General features: G+C 52.2%; 1 protein-coding gene across 5 annotated transcripts in view; it reads right to left on the bottom strand.

Annotated features, from left to right (window-relative positions):
* The window catches only part of cdkal1 (CDK5 regulatory subunit associated protein 1-like 1), a 205,495-nt gene that overhangs the window by 114,555 nt on the left and 73,440 nt on the right, over positions 1–17,500 (bottom strand). For all 5 annotated transcript variants that reach the window (XM_081695706.1, XM_035530938.2, XM_035530937.2 and 2 more), the window contains one exon: positions 7,320–7,423. In XM_081695706.1, the coding sequence (XP_081551832.1) occupies positions 7,320–7,423 (104 nt within the window). The remainder of the gene's footprint in view (positions 1–7,319; positions 7,424–17,500) is intronic.

Consider the following 17,500-nt stretch of genomic DNA (forward strand, 5'->3'; position numbering starts at 1 on the left):
CGATTCCGCTTTCCGCTGCGGGGGGGTTTGCCGGAGCACCTCGCGAGCGTACGCCTCCATGCTGCACGTCCCCTGCACCGTTGCAAAGGACCCAGCAGGGTCACGGTTGGGGTTAGGAGCTGGAACACACACCCGTCCCTACATCCATGCACACACACACCTAACATATGACAGAGAGTCAACACTTCAGTGTGGCTTTCCAAAGAAAGGGGCATCTAGGACAGAGGGCTTCAATCCTAACAATAACCCCTAACACCTAACCCCAGGAGAGGTTAATCCTAATAATAACCCCTAATGGCAGAAGTGGTTAATCCTAACAATAACCCCTAACTCTAACCCCAGGAGAGGTTAATCCTAACAATAACCCCTAACTCTAATCCCAGGAGAGGTTAATCCTCACAATAACCCCTAACCCCTAATAGCAGGAGTGGTTAATCCTAACAATAACCCCTAACTCTAACCCCAGGAGAGGTTAATCCTAACAATAACCCCTAACCCCTAACGGCAGGAGTGGTTAATCCTAACAATAACCCCTAACCCTAACCCCAGGAGAGGTTAATCCTAACAATAACCCCTAACCGCTAACCCCAGGAGAGGTTAATCCTAACAATAACCCCGGACCCTAACCTCAGGAGATGTTGATCCTAACAATAACCCCTAACCCCAGGAGTGGTTAATCCTAACAATAACCCCGGACCCTAACCTCAGGAGATGTTGATCCTAACAATAACCCCTAACCCCAGGAGTGGTTAATCCTAACAATAACCCCTAACCCCAGGAGAGGTTAATCCTAACAATAACCCCTAACCCTAACCCCAGGAGAGATTAATCCCAACAATAACCCCTAACCCCTAACGGCAGGAGTGGTTAATCCTAACAATAACCCCTAACCCTAACCCCAGGAGAGGTTAATCCTAACAATAACCCTTAACCCCTAACCCCAGGAGAGGTTAATCCTAACAATAACTCCTAACCCCTAACCCCAGGAGAGGTTAATCCTAACAATAACCCCTAACCCCAGGAGAGGTTAATCCTAACAATAACCCCTAACCCCTAACCCCAGGAGAGGTTAATCCTAACAATAACTCCTAACCCCTAACCCCAGGAGAGGTTAATCCTAACAATAACCCCTAACCCCTAACCCCAGGAGAGGGTAGCCCTAAACCCTGACCCTATGCCCTAAATGTAACCACAGGAGAGATAACCATAACCCAAACCCTTACCCTAAAACCTAAGCCTTAAACCCTACCCCCTAAACCCTAACCCTAACCACAGTAGAGGCAATACAGATTCAGAGTTCCTCCTCAACAACCTGCGCAAGGGCTCACGGTTCAGTTGCCATCAGCTCCCTCATTATTATTGATCAATGAGTTCTCAAGCACAAAGTATCACCAAGCAGAACACTGCTGACTCAGCCTCGTCTGTGTGTGTGTGTGAGAGACGGTGCTAACAGAGAGCAACTCTGTGGGCCATGTACTTCAGTATTGGACTTTGTTGTGTTGCAGCTGGTCACGCCACCTTTAAGGTTAAAGGGGTGAGGTTTTCCTTCCTCTCACCCTCCTCCTCCTCCTGCTAAGGGAATGCCTTGCGGCAACGTTCCCAACTCCCTCCGATAAGTCGGACTCCTGGGTGGATCAATTCCTGGTGACCGCGCAGAGGTTGGAAGTGCAGTGTTCGAGAGAGCCTGCATTCTAGCAGTCTGTATCTCACTCACACACCCCTCCTCGGCCGAGAGTGCTCCGCGGAAGAGCTTCCTCAGACCCCTTCTTGGACGAGAAGCACACAGAAACAGTCCTTACAAATCGATGTATATATGCAATGGAAAAGGTGCGCGCACGCACACACACACACACGTTCTTGATGCTCTCCTCACAAGGTATGGCAGGTGTTAATAATACTGAACAGAAAAAAGGGGATCTTGATGAATTTCAGCTGGTATTCGTACATACACACACACACAGAGCTATAACAGTGGGAATGTAAATGGCATGCTCGTCTGGTCCTCGTCTCATCTACCGTCTAATTTCCTGAGTTCAGGTTTGTTGTTTATGTCTAAACCACTGTCTTCCCCTCCAACTCCTGCACTTGTCAGCAGACTGACATCAGCCAAGCAAAACACACCATATATGGTGTGTTTATGCCAGACACACACGTGCATGCTTGCACACACGCACGCACGCAGACACACACACACACACGCACGCACGCACGCACGCACACGCACACACACGCACACGCACACGCAGGCACGCACGCACACACACACACGCACACGCACACACGCACACGCGCACACGCACACGCGCACACGCACACGCACACGCACACGCACACACACACGCACACACACACACACACACGCGCACACACACACGCGCACACACACACGCGCACACGCACACGCACGCACACACACGCACACGCAGGCACGCACGCATACACAAACTCACACACCAGTGTGTTTGTGCTGTGGAAGAGGAGTGTTATCAGACTTCAGCTGAGCCCTGTAAGTCTAATCACAGCAGAGGGGCTGTCTGCCACCTAATCAAGCAGCACAGCAGCGACCTTGACCCTGCTGTGTTATCTCTCTCTCTCACACACACACACACACACACACCCCAATACACACACACACACACGCACACACACCAATAAAGGCTAAAGCAATGCTTGAACATTTTAACAGCCAGGGCCTGAGCTGCACAGTGTTAAACACACAGCAGTGTTGGACACACACACACACACACACACACACACAGGGGAGCTAAAGCAAAGCATGGACATTTTAACAGACAGGGCCTGAGCTGCACAGTGTTAAACACCCAGCAGTGTTAGTAAACCGTGCTCAGTTTAGCACGAGCTGGGGTTACTCCCTTCAACAGTCAACATGCTTCCACTGGCACACTGGCTAGCCTCGGCCAAGCCCCTGTCTACACAACGGAGCCTCAAATTAACTCCGACATGGACGTGATGAGACAAGTGATGTGAGACAGAGAGACACAGAGAGAGGGAGACCAGGGGGTTGTTAATGTCTCACTATGTAACTGATGCTAACCATAGTGAATCTCTGGGATTACATGGTACTGGTCTCTCTCTGCGCTGGTCTCCCTCCAGGCCATACTGTGCCCATCTTCCAGGGCTCCCCCAAGCAAGCTTGTATCAATTGCTGCATCATTACCGCATGCGGACAGCAGAGGGCGGGGCCAGGGTGACGGTGGGAGGCGGAGCTGGGGGCGGAGCTGAGGGAAGAGCACCTGAGGATCCCGGGGGAGGTCTCCACGTGGAATACAACGGGACAAACGGGACGGCTAGTCTGTATGCGCACGGGTGACCTGAACCAAACCAGAACACTGTTCTTGCCCTGGGTGTGGGTGTGGCTGTGTGTGAGAATGAGAATGGTCCATATTTAGCTGGATAGCATATGTGAGGCATGTCTGTGTTTTGTTTAATCTGAGTGTTAGGCATGTCTGTGTTGTCTCAGTGCACTGTGTGTGTGTTACTCTTAGAGTGTTTTGGTATGTGTCTACGGTGGTGTGTGCGCGCACATCTGGAAGTCTTTGCCATAGTGTGGATGATTGAGGCTGACATGCATTAGTTGAGCTGGGGAAGATCTGGCCTGCTAAAGCATCATGTGACCCTCTACCATGTGACACTCATTTAGAGCTAAGAACCCTGAAACGGCCTGGCTCACAGTAATGGATAAACACTGACCTGACCGCAGGGCCTGTGTGTCTGTGTGTGTGTGTGTGTGTGTGTGTGTGTGTGTGTGTGTGTGTGTGTGTGTGCGCGCATTACATGAGTGTTTACCCCAGCTGAACTTGGCTGGACTGCCTGCTAAGGTCACAACAGCAGTACAGGGCTATGAACCACAGCAAGATCAGGCCCAGGGGCAACACAGTACAGCTCTGACCAGCAAAACACACACACACACACACACACACACACACACACACAAATTTGCACAGAGCCAAACCTGAGCCTGCCAATTCCTCACAAAGCCAGCTTCTCGTCCCAGAAGAAAGCAGAAGCCAAATCAAATTCAGTAAGTGCAGAGTCACAGAAGGAAATGGAGAACTGCTACGGCAACCGCCACACTGGAGTGGGGAGGGGTTTGGGCGTGGGGGGAGGCGGTCATTTGAACAGCTTCCCACAATAATGCAAAGTCCAGGGTTAGACTCCCAGAAACGCACACTACGCAGCTACAGTAGGATGTGAAAATGCCGTTATTGCCTTGTGAAATTCAAGTCATCACAGGTGTACCGTTGGTGCATGCAAGTGTGCACGCAGAATAAACACTTCCTAATATGATTCTGTAAATTAAACCTAAACTCCACAACCTTGCAAATCCAGAATACGGGAGCACAAAAAAAAAAAAAAAAAAAAGAATTTTAAATATTTCAGTGCAGGAGCAAAACACCTTCACGAGCAGATCCGTAGCATTCCACTGCAGACAAACAAATACGTACAACACAAATATGTGCTGAAATATACGGAACATATTTTTATTTCAAAGCAAATGTCTGAAATGTCTATTTTATTTAACTTTTTTTTTATTTAACTTCAAAGCAGATTTTTGATCTTAGTACATATTTTTTTCCAAGGTACCTTGTTACCTTGTCGTATTACCCAGTTCCTGATTAAATCTTCCTTTTCAAAAACCTTTTTTTTTAAACCCAGGGAATGATTCAGCCTTTAGTCACCCTGAACTTAACACACCGAGACTCTACACAGCTACAGTTCATCGCGAGGTCGGCTAAATAACTAATAACCACGCTACTGCTTTGATGGGCCACGCCCACTCAGACCGTTAAAAACACCGTCACTGCTAACGGCCGGCGTGCTAACAGTTAGCCTGGTGAGCGGTTAGCACGTGGGCGGTTCGTGTGCTAACAGTTAGCAGGCTAACAGTTGGCACGTGCGTGGTTAACGTGCTAGCATGGGCCGCCCTGTCGCCGTTACAGCTCGTTGGCAAGCTTCCGTGCAGTTGTGTCATCATTTCACAGATAAACGGTTGGCAATTTCCAGCCAGGGATGAACCAGGAGCAAAGGAGGTGGATAAAAATAAAATCAAACAGAGCAAGAGCCGCGCTTTGCTGAGTGAAACAGCCAGGGGGCTCGTGGGAGAGAAGTCCAGGTCGAGTTTCACGGGAGGGAGGAAAGGTCACGTTTCTCGCCAGTCAACAACTCACCAGGGGCGAATTTCAGGGGCAGGGCACACTCAAGCTCAGGGTACGGCTGACCTGGGGCCGGGCCGCCAGCCGGGGAGCCTCGCTTCACTGTGCCAACGTTGCGCTCGTCATGCTCTAAAGTTCACACAGCAGTAGAAGGTTCAGAGAGCAGTAACTCGGGGCGCTCCGCTGACGTACCCTGGGAGACTGTAATGGCGCATGCCAACCACATCCAGCGACCACCGTAAAGTATGAATCTCTGAGCAACGGTAGCGGCGATGACCCGGGCAATGGTCAGCGGCTGGGAGGTGAGACGGCACGGAGGTCACGACCTGGTGAAACGGCGTAGTGGACGGATCCGTGCATGATTACGGGCCTGGGTAGGAGCATGGCTGACATGACTTAATTACCCAGTGAGGGGTGCACCATAGGGCACTTAAACGCATGAGACCTGGGGACAGCATGAATTAACAATGTTATAACCATCACACACACACACACACACACACACACACACACACACACACACACACACACACACACAGGTCTGACTTTACATTGGCGGCTGCTGCATTCGTCTCATCTGACTTGGGTTTATGTTTGTTTGGGTTTATAGCCCAGCTGGGGCAAAGGTCGTGAGAGAGAAAGAGAGAGAGTGTGTGCGCGTGTTTAAAATAAAACCCATATCCAGGGTTCTGTAGACACATCAGGGTGCAGTAGGCCATGGCACGCAACAAACCAAAACAGCAGTGTCCGCAGAGTTTGTGTGTGTGTGTGTGTGTGTGTGTGTGTGTGTGTGTGTGTTCACAACAGTCTGTAGTGGAGTCATTAAACCCCAGTTGAGCTGGCTGGCTTACCCTGAGGGACAGCTCCTGACAGCTCCTAACAGAGCAATGAGTGTGAGCAGCACTTCAGGCTCTGGGAATGAACGGGCAAGATCGCCATCTCCAGGGGACAACATGCCCAGACCCCCAAACCCTCCACCCCATCACCTCCTCTCTCCTCAGAGCTCAGGCTGGATCTTGTGGCAACGGGCGGGGTAAACAAGGCACAAAATGAACAAACAAACCCACTCCTCTGTTTGTGCGAAAGCGCAAAACCCCGGCAAGGTCTCGCACAAGTGGAAAGGAATCCAGCTCAGGAACCATGGGGGGGGGAAACACACACACACAGACTCCTTCACACACTTCCAAAATCATGCGGCGCTCTCATGGTTCCGGGTGCGATTCCCGTACAGATCATCTCTGTCAGGCCCGCTGCTGTACGGCGCTCCTCTGAGAGAAGTGCGCCGAGCCCGGATTGGAGCCCTGCTGTTCTCCACGCAGGTGACAGGGAACCTGTTGCAATGAGTCACCACTATGGAATTGAACATGATGACGGTGATGATGGTGGGATTCTGGTAGCGTAGCTTTATGTCATGTCCTTTTCGAATGCAAATCCCCTTTTGGTAATAGTGGGATTTAGCTTTAGCGCACACACGCACAACTACGTAGCGACTGAAGATTTATGTGGGCCAGGTGTGTGTGTGTGTGTGCACAAGTGTGTATTCGGAGATGCTCGCTTGCGGGTTCACCTGGGTGCTGGTGAACAGCTGGTAATCGCCCTTAATTGTCCAAAAATACAGGAGCTTTAGTCTGCTACCAGAGCTGGGACACTATATTTAGAGCTTAGCGGGGTGGGTGTGGGTGTGTGGGTGTGTGTGTGTGTGTGTGTGTGTGTGTGTGTGTGTGTGTGTGTGTGTGTGACCTAATAGCCTAATAGACCAAGTCATAAACACACACCAATCCCAAACCAAAGAGGCACTAGGGAGAGCCTAAACATGGGAGACCTGCTAAACAGAAAAGGATCAGACCAGTCCAAACGATCAGCCCACCGTGAGGATCAGCCCACCGGGAGGATCAGCCGTATCACACAAACACGCAGCGAGGTCAGCGCAGCATTATTGGACGGAGTGACTGAAAGGCTAACTTGATTGGTCTCTGCCCAACGTCTGATATCCAGTACGACTATGCAAAAGGTTTGATCACACAACCCTTCCAATCCCCACCCACCCGCACATCCACCCACCCACCCGAGCAGGGCCCTTTTCCAGAGAAGCTGATGGAGACAAACATAGCAGTGTGACCCAGTGCCTGGGCCTCTGAGACTCACCCTGGAAGGACTGTCTGGCTCTCTCCACCAGCTCCACTACACTGTAGCTGGCCAAGCTCCCCCGGGCGTGCTTCGTCTTGCAGTATGTACAAGCATTCAAACAGCTGGCAGAGGAGAGAGAGAGAGAGAGAGAGAGAGGGAGGGAGGGAGACAACGTGCGCAGGCATGTTAGCTTATCAACAGAATAAACACTGAAAACCATTTACAAACGGAGCTTAAAATAGTCTTAGTGGCTACGGGCAGAGATCGATGCTCTCTCCTGTACAGCTCACCAACACTCTGACTTGGTTCTCATTTGGTACTACATGTGTGTTTCCAGTCATAGCAATGATACTGCACACCAGGACATTCCCAGTTATTCCAGTGACACCGTACACCGGCACATTCCCAGTCGTACCAGTGACACTGTACAACAGCACATTCCCAGTCATATCAGTAACACTGTACAACAGCACATTCCCAGTCATATCAGTGACACCGCACACCAGCACATTCCCAGTTATACCAGTGACATCGCACACCAGCACATTCCCAGTCATACCAGTGACACCGCACACCAGCACATTCCCAGTCATACCAGTGACACCGCATTCCAGCATACAAGTGAACAGAACGAACAGAGACAGACAGGCAGGTAGGACGAGACAGGCACAGACAGACGGATTTAGCTCCGGGTACATGCCAGGGACAGGTGGGGTCGTCTGGGCAACAAAAGAGGGACCAGGAGCCGGGCATGCTGGGAGACGTAGTCTCCGCCTCGTCATCGTTGCCAGCACGGGTAAGACCCCCATCCAGAAGATCTCAATCCCAGACAACAAGCAAGAGCATAGCAGCTGGCGCTCTCCAGTCAGGAGAAGCGCACCCGAAATACCTCACACAAACGGTCAGACAAGGACAACTGCGCTCCAGAGACAACTGGCACGACTTCCCAGGCCTCCAAACTGGAATCATCTCTGCAGAAATATTACAGGGCCAGTGTGGACGTGTGCGCGTGCGTGCGTGTGTGTGTGTGTGTGTGTGTGTGAGAGAGAGAAGCACTCTCCCCCACAGAGAACAATTAGAACCCATTCAGGCAGACTAACTACGATGTTACGGTTTGAACGGTTCTGCTCGGGTCCAAAAGTGGGAGCTGTCTGGCACAGTGGCTCGTGTTCACGAAGCCCAGCCAGTGCCAGCACGGGTCACAGTGCCCTGCGCCTTCCGGACGCCTCGTTTCTGAGGCAGGACGCGTTTTTAGCGGGGGATCATTTATCTCACAGCCCTCCAAATTAAAGCCGGCATTAAAAGACGAAGGGTGGGACATGCGTCTGGGCCAGATGGGGGACCTCTCCGACACGGCACACACACACACGCACGCATGCACGCACGCACACACACACTCAAGCACAGGGGGCTGCAATAGCAAAGTAAATCAAGCTCATCATAGACCCCACTGGGTAAAAGGGCCACGTTATGTCATCTCCATCCTGTGCGGTGACCTCTCTGTTTACAAGCTTCTGTGTGATGTCATGGCGGGGGCATTACTGGCCCAGGGGAAGAGTTTAGGGCGGGATGTATTTCTGAGTTCACACGTGCTGAGTTACCAAGGACTCCAGCAGGACATCCTGGGCGGTGGCCTCCCTGGAGGACACCGCAACACCACGTCCTGCGCAGTGACTCCCAGCAGTGAGACACGTGAACCCAGACGTCTGCGGGAAACGGGCGCCATGGTCCAGAACGTCCCATCTGCTCCTGATCCAGACGTAACCAGGCCGGCACGGCCGTCCTCCTGGTGACCCGGACACCTTCGCCAGGGAGCGGCGAGCTACGCCGGAACAAACTCGGGCCGAGAGGCACACGTGCACGTCCGCCGCATACCCCATCTACGACAACCGTGCTCTCGGTGCGAGGTCGTCTCAGGTCGTGCAGACACCTGCAGCTGCTAATTTCTCAGCTAATTACTATATTTGCAAGCTGTGCTTTTTCACCCGTCATTAATTACAGAGGAGGAGGTATGAAAACGACCCCCACCCCCACCCCCACAAGCTCCGCCCTCGGAGCGGAGGTGCTGAGCAAGCGATGTAGGCAGGGTTTTCCAGGAAGAGGTCATTAAAAACAATTAAAAAAAAAAAAAAAAAGTCCGCCTGCCCCAGTGCCGCGGTTGATTCCGTTCCGCCTCATCCGTTTACTTGTTTGTTCGCTTTTCCATCGCACCTGGAGGGGGGGAAACGCAAGGATGGTGGCCTGGACAGAGCCGGGACAACGGCGCGTGAGGGAGGAGTGGAGTGTCTGCAGCAGCAGGTAAACAACAGGCCCAGTTTCCTGAGGGCACGCGTGACTCTGATGAGTCAGGGTTACCACAGTGACAGGACTGTAAACAAAGGCCCCAGACAACCCTCATCGGTGTCGCTCGCGCTCGCGCAAACACAAACACGGGGAGACAGAGGAGAACACGCACACGCACGCCACAAAAATGCTGTCTGTAGCTGTCTGTGGCTTTTTGTAGCCATTTGTAGGTGGCTGTGATGACGGACGGAAAACGGAGACACACCACCACACACCAGCCTGTGCGTTACTCAGAGACACTCACCACCACACACCAGCCTGTGCGTTACTCAGAGACACTCACCACCACACACCAGCCTGTGCGTTACTCAGAAACACTCACCACCACACACCAGCCTGTGCGTTACTCAGAGACACTCACCACCACACACCAACCTGTGCGTTACTCAGAGACACTCACCACCACACACCAGCCTGTGCGTTAATCAGAGACACTCATCACCAGCCTGTGTGTTAATCAGATACACTCACCACCACACACCAACCTGTGAGTTAATTAGAGACACTCACCACCACAGACCAGCCTGTGCGTTACTCAGAGACACTCACCACCACACACCAACCTGTGCGTTACTCAGAGACACTCACCACCACACACCAACCTGTGCGTTACTCAGAGACACTCACCACCACACACCAACCTGTGCGTTACTCAGAGACACTCACCACCACACACCAGCCTGTGCGTTAATCAGAGACAATCACCACCACACACCAGCCTGTGCGTTAGAGACACTCACCACCAGCCTGTGCGTTAATCAGATACACTCACCACCACACACCAACCTGTGAGTTAATTAGAGACACTCACCACCACAGACCAGCCTGTGCGTTACTCAGAGACACTCACCACCACACACCAACCTGTGCGTTACTCAGAGACACTCACCACCACACACCAACCTGTGCGTTACTCAGAGACACTCACCACCACACACCAACCTGTGCGTTACTCAGAGACACTCACCACCACACACCAGCCTGTGCGTTAATCAGAGACAATCACCACCACACACCAGCCTGTGCGTTAGAGACACTCACCACCAGCCTGTGCGTTAATCAGATACACTCACCACCACACACCAACCTGTGCGTTACTCAGAGACACTCACCACCACACACCAGCCTGTGCGTTAATCAGAGACAATCACCACCACACACCAGCCTGTGCGTTAGAGACACTCACCACCAGCCTGTGCGTTAATCAGATACACTCACCACCACACACCAGCCTGTGCGTTAATCAGAGACACTCACCACCACACACCAGCCTGTGTGTTAATCAGAGACACTCACCACCAGCCTGTGCGTTAATCAGAGACACTCACCACCAGCCTGTGCGTTAATCAGAGACACTCACCACCAGCCTGTGCGTTAATCAGAGACACTCACCACCAGCCTGTGCGTTAATCAGAGACACTCACCACCAGCCTGTGCGTTAATCAGAGACACTCACCACCAGCCTGTGCGTTAATCAGAGACACTCACCACCAGCCTGTGCGTTAATCAGAGACACTCACCACCACACACCAGCCTTTGCGTTACTCAGATACACTCACCACCACACACCAACCTGTGCGTTAATCAGAGACACTCACCACCGCACACCAGCCTGTGCGTTAATCAGACACTCACACCACAGACCAGCCTGTGCATTAATCAGAGACACTCAACACCAGCCTGTGCGTCACTCAGATATGTTCAGTCTTTCACAAGTCATCGAGCCCTCTGGAAAACCGTGGCACATTTTATAGGTCGCAACTGGTGTTCTTTTTAATACATTCGTGGCAATCCCTCCGAATTGGCACAGGCGACCATTAACAAGACAGCGCTCCAAACCCGCGCATTGGCTTGGAAAATCCCGCGCTGGGATGGCCAGGGAAACGTAAATTGCAACGTGCACACATGCTTTTCACTTCTCTTTAAACGTTCCTGACGAGGACAGCGCCGTGCTTCTAAAGCGAGCCCTCCAGGCTCTGCTCGGCCTTTGCTTTGCTATTGAGCGGTTAGCTGTGCTTAAACCAGAGTCTCTGCCGTCTACAGATACAGGACATAGCACGACTCTGTCGACCTGGAAAAACCAGAGCGCTTTGTTAGGTTCTAGGCCCGGTTTATGAGCGACCGCACCAGTGGAATGAGGGTACGATTTTTACACCCCACAGAAGAACAGCGAACGCTTAAGACGTTATAAGACGGTCCGCTTACAATGAGCTGCGTGATCCCCGCAACCCAAAATGAAAACATGAACAACGCCGGGTTAAAAAAGTGTGTGTGTGTGTCTGTGTGCGCGGGGTTGACATGAACACCACTCTGATATGCAGCCAGAAGGCAAGTAAGGGGTATTTGTTTCCACAAGATCTCCAACTGTTCACCTGATAAAAGCAGCCAGGTATATAAATCACCCAGCATGAACGCGGACAAACACAGCCCACATGCATGCACAGAATCGCACGCGTGTGCGCGCACACGCACACACACACACACACACACAGTACCACTTCACTGATTTATCTAATGAATACCAATGTGATGTTCAACACCACATGAAGCCCAGTGGCAAGTCAAAAATCATTTGTTCTGCTCAAACGCCTGTTTTAACATGTTTAGATCTGTCAAAATGTCCATCTCCATCACAGTCACACACACACACACACGGACGCACGACGTACTTTACTCTCGTTCAGAGTACAGCCCCTCCCACCCGACAGAATCAAACAGCGTGGCTCTTGTGGTTGGGCCTGGCCTCCTGCCAATCAGGACCCTCGGGGTATCCTGGACACACCCTCCTTCCTGCCCTTAATCCACAAACTCATGACCCACTTCATAAAAAAAAAAACAAAAAAAAAAAAACAACACATCTGCCTCAATCAGCTCAACCTCAAAACAGGTTCTCCGAGTGGAATTTCGGCGCAGGGTAGAGGACCAAGTGGCAAGAGAATAATCCCAGCTCGGGAGGTGGTGTTTCCAGGGACAGGCAGGCTAGGCGAGGCTGGAATGTGAACCCTGGAAGGAACCCAGCCAGAGCCCAGAGGTGCCATCTGGGTCTCCCGAGAGAGACCGCTGGCTGGACTTCAGCTTCTCCAGATCTGTGACCGCAGCATAAAGAGCCAAAGGGCCCCATTCACGCCTAAAGAAGACACACAGACAAGGGCGACCAACGCCCTTCCAGCAGTCACTGGGCACCACACACACCGAAACCCTATAGACACATACACACACCCTACAGACGCACAAACACAAACATCCTATAGACACCAGAACACTCCACACACACACACACACACACACACCTTCTGAAGTCGTTACTGATGCTTTGGGAAGCTTTAATCAGTGTACAGCCTCAGGATGGCAATGCAACTGTTGCTGAGGCAATCACTGGGTGGCCTGTTGCTATGGCAAAGTCAATGTCAGCTTGGCTTATCGACAAGCAGTCGCACATCATCAAATTACGCATCATCAGAGCACACCGGGTAACTCTGGGCTTCTTAACCCATCCCAGTTCGACTGCCACCGCTGGCAAACTCCCACATTACTCATGTGAAGCCACCCAGGACCAGTGCGACTGCCCACTACTTCAGACTCCGCTCCGCTGCCAACTTCAAACCCAGGGTGTGCGACAGCTCAGTTGCTGAAGTACCACGGCCCCTCCATCACTGGCTGGTTCGACTGGATCTTTATACGTTCTGGCCCGAGCTCATCGGCGAAGCCAGGCGGTAGGAATCAAATCCCGGGGTGGAGTGTTGATTGTCTGGACCTGGACCTCTGTTTCGAAACTAGAGTGATTTAAAAAAAAATTTATTTAGTAGAACAACTGGGGGTTACAGTAGAGCTACTGGGTGGTACAGTAGGCCGACCCTCCATTACAGTAGCGCTTTACTGTGCTGTGGGTCTTCGTATCCAGCAGGTGGCCACCAGAGTCGCACGCGGGAGAGAACTCAACAACCCTGACTGGAGTCTGCAAGCCGGAGGAAGGAGGCTCAGGAATAAACGGCCGGCACGAGGAGCTCGTGGGGTGGGGGCGTGGGGGGATAGAACATGGCGTAATAGTGCAGCACCAGCAGACGACCACTGGGAGAATTCCAGCTCCCACTCGAGCCTGCTGCAGTGTTCAGGATTTTGACGTACGAAGGCCAAAGATAGAACATAACGGCCGGGACCGTTATTGAAGTCCGCCCAATAAGAATATTTCAAGTCAGAAAAACGGCAAAATGGTCAGCAAGATTACCGTTCATTTAGAAAGTGGAGGAGACCAGGATTTGGTTTGCTGGGCCAGTGTCTCCGGAGCCTCGCCTGGGAGCCCCGCTGAGTCCGGCTCATGGTTAGCGGCGGGAACACGCCCTCTCAGAAGCCCGCGGTCGGTTTGGCGCAGAGTTGTTTTTTTCCAGCATGCGTTCAGTTTGATGACCGGCGGTGGCGGCACGCGCCGGCTCTTGCTCTTCCACGTTAATTCCAGCTGCCCACAAAACCTGCTGGGGTCAAGAAGCAGAATCCCGGGGCTCCATTCTTTAGGGCGGACCGGAGGAGCTTGTCAGGGGTGAATTTGCATGACCTCTGCTCCCTCGTACATCCGGAAGGGAAAAGCAATGAGGGAAATAAACAAACCAACAGACCCCCGGGAAACCACCAGGAATGCGGTCCACTCGGCGTCTTGCAAAAGGCCCTGTTCTGGCTGCCTGCGCCGAGCCAAAGCTCGTACGCAGTCCTGGGAATTCCCGCACAGAGCCCAACGTACTGCATTGGAAGCGATGGGAAAACCCCTCCCCTAATGCCCCCATGCCACGTCCCCCCGTCACCCCATTCTCTCGACCTTCACTGACGTCAGGACAAAAAGAGGAAACAATCACATGTAGTGCACAAACAGTTACCTCAAGACATTAACTTAACTACCAGACTACCAACAACATTATCCCAAAGGAATTCCACCAAAGTGTGCGGAGCCGTTTATTCCGATGGAGCTCATCTACCGCCTATGTGCAACAGCCAAGCCAGGCTGGACAGACGTGAAATAAGAGGGGGCAGGAGAACTCCGATCTCCTTAACGCGGCACCTCAAACGGTAGCTCGGGTCGGAGCCGGCCAAACTGGGTCAGTCGGCCCTTGCAGGTGCGCACAGACGAAGCGTGTGAGCGGCGAAGAGGCGGGTCAGCGCACCGGGGCCGGCCGCCGCCTGCAGCCTGACAGGCCTCTACATCATCAGGCCGCGGTCGCCTAGCAGGGCAGCTCTCTGAAGACCAGAGAGGCCGTCACCCGGGTTACAGCAGAGGAGGGGTGGATTAGCCTGTGTCGGCTAGGTTAGAGTCCAACACACACGCACACACACCTCAAACACTTTCAGATCTAATGGGATCTAAATTTCCCGTGGCTCCGTGGAAGTCCAGCTAGGCTAGTGGGAACCGACGGCCGCAGCACGACAATCTGCCGTCTGCACGTCACTTCTGACGCCTTAACAAAATAAACAAATTACAGAATTTTTTCAAATTATTGCGATACAAAAACAGCATAAATAAATGACCCGAATGTGAGAGGATGAAACACCAGCCCAAACTACAAGCTGAGCTCACACCTGCAAACGAGAAAGCATTACGTGCAGATTGCTCCGTAAGCACCACTGCACAGCACCGTTGTGTCGGCATTAAACACCTGATCAGACATGTACACACACACACACACACACACACACACCCCAGGCATGGTTAGATGTAGCAGGGTCTGGAGGACGAGGCCAACCCCCACGGCTGGCGATTCGTTTCGTTTACAGAACGAACCGACTCCTTGGACTGGTCCTTCATCACCGCGTGACCTTCAGTGGGCAGTTTACACGTCCTTTATTTATTTTCCTCGTGTTGTTTCTGCTCTATGAACCAAAACATGGGGAGGATCATATGGTAGAAGCACCTACTTGGATTTCGGCCACGTGAGGACGATAAAACCTTCACAAAAAGTACCGCTTTATTTATTTTTCCCGTCTCTGTATAGGCCATCTGCAGTAGTATCTCTGCTTGACGGCTGAGATTTGCCAGCAGATGCCGTTCGGCGCTGCCGGAGAGACAGCGCCCCCTGCGGGGCGATTACAACCGCCTCGGCGCATGAGCGCGTGCCCATCACGCAGCCCTGCCGTCTGGGTAGGGAGAAGGTCACGGAGGATTCGCCCTCCGGCGACACGCTCGCCTGACCTTTGCTTGGGGAGGCTCTCAAGGGTAGGGGGAGAGGAACACCCCTCCCCCGCTCATCCCCCAACGGCCACGGTGAAGTCCAACAGCCCTGTCATCAGCAATGAGGGAATAACAAACACACAGGAAGAAGGGAAGCTGCCAGCCGCTCTGGGAACCGACAACAGACGTCGGTTTCTCGCCGGGCCGGCAACGCAGGCAGCTGACCGGAACCGCTGCAAAACACGGGCCAACGGGAAGAAAGACAAGCGAGAACACCACTACCACGCCTCACCTCATGGTACCACTGGCGCCCCAGCCTAGCCACGTCAGACGCAGCTTCTACTCTTACTGGCATAGCTGCTGGTTTTGCGTTTTATTTGCGGCTCCTGATGCCAGTGTTATTACTGATGACACAGCAGCAACCATGACACAAAGGATAAACAAAAGCATTTATTTACAAAATGTAAAAATACAAGCACTCAGCACAGAAATACATAATCTCAAAACAGATGATAATCTCTCCAACTAAACAAAACCGACACTGTGCAGATGAAATCATGACCGCTGATCCCCAATCGGATGGGTCGGTCGCCATGTTGGTCGTCGTGGTTGAGGTGCTCCTTCAATTAACGTACGTCACAGCTCTAACAACTACAGACGAAATCAACAACGCTCAGAATTCACACGTAAGCGGAGAGAAAACTAAGGTCGCGTTTAACCAGACACCAAGACTACACACCAAGTCCACCAACACACTATGAGAGGGGGTTGTGTTAGAGAGGGTTGTCCCAGGTACAGTTTCATCAGTGCACAAAGACCTCTTCTGTCTCCACGGCGCCTAAACACTACGGGTGATGTCGCGGTTACCTAAGTGTTAATTATTGGCTGGAGTGGACGGTCTGGATGTCTAATCCCATGCACCCAAGTAATGGCCCCGGCTGCATCTCCATAGAAACGCCAGGACAGGGGTGGACAGCATTGGCAAGGTGAAGTGATGGCGTGTTTCAGTCATGGCGAGCGAGCGAGAGATGACTATAAGATACTCATCTAGTTTATGTTGTTAACGTCCTCGATAGAACCAGTGTTTACAGCCTCTGTGTGTGTGTGTGTGTGTGTGTGTGTGTGTGTGTGTGTGTGTATTTTAAACATTCGTTTAGCAAAGAGAAGTTTGCTTTGGGGCAACTTTGCATACTGTAGAACAAACACACGTGATGTCTCTGAACTCAGATTAAGCCCCTGGGAAGCACGCTGTCTAACCGTCTGCTCCACTGTGTCATCAAAACAACCATGACAGACACTCCTATCAGCCAATGACAGGAGGCGTGACGGGAGATCATGCAGAGCAGGGGGAGGGGCTGTGTAAACAGAGAAGCTAAGCTGTGTTGGAGCGCACATGCCTGCTTTATATAACCTGCCCAAGCGTCTGTTATTATTCAAATGTCAAACCGCCCGGCGAAGATAATTCCTGTTTATATCAATCACAAATGCCCACAGATGTGGCTAGCTGCCACAGGGAGCATCACACATGCGCTGTTTATGGCCAACACAGTGGGGTCTGTGAGCGCAGGCCAAGACGACGCGCGCGCAAAAAAAAACACAGGCCAGACCAGCGCGGAATTTCGCTCTTAACCGGCTCACTACGCGTGCAGAAACCCGGCGCGACGGCCAGAGTTGTTCGGCAGGAAAAAGGGGCCGGCGTCTCCCA

The sequence above is a fragment of the Electrophorus electricus genome, chromosome 14 (genome assembly GCF_041902795.1).
Source record: "Electrophorus electricus isolate QZ-2024a chromosome 14, ASM4190279v1, whole genome shotgun sequence".
In the NCBI taxonomy this organism is placed as follows: domain Eukaryota; kingdom Metazoa; phylum Chordata; class Actinopteri; order Gymnotiformes; family Gymnotidae; genus Electrophorus; species Electrophorus electricus.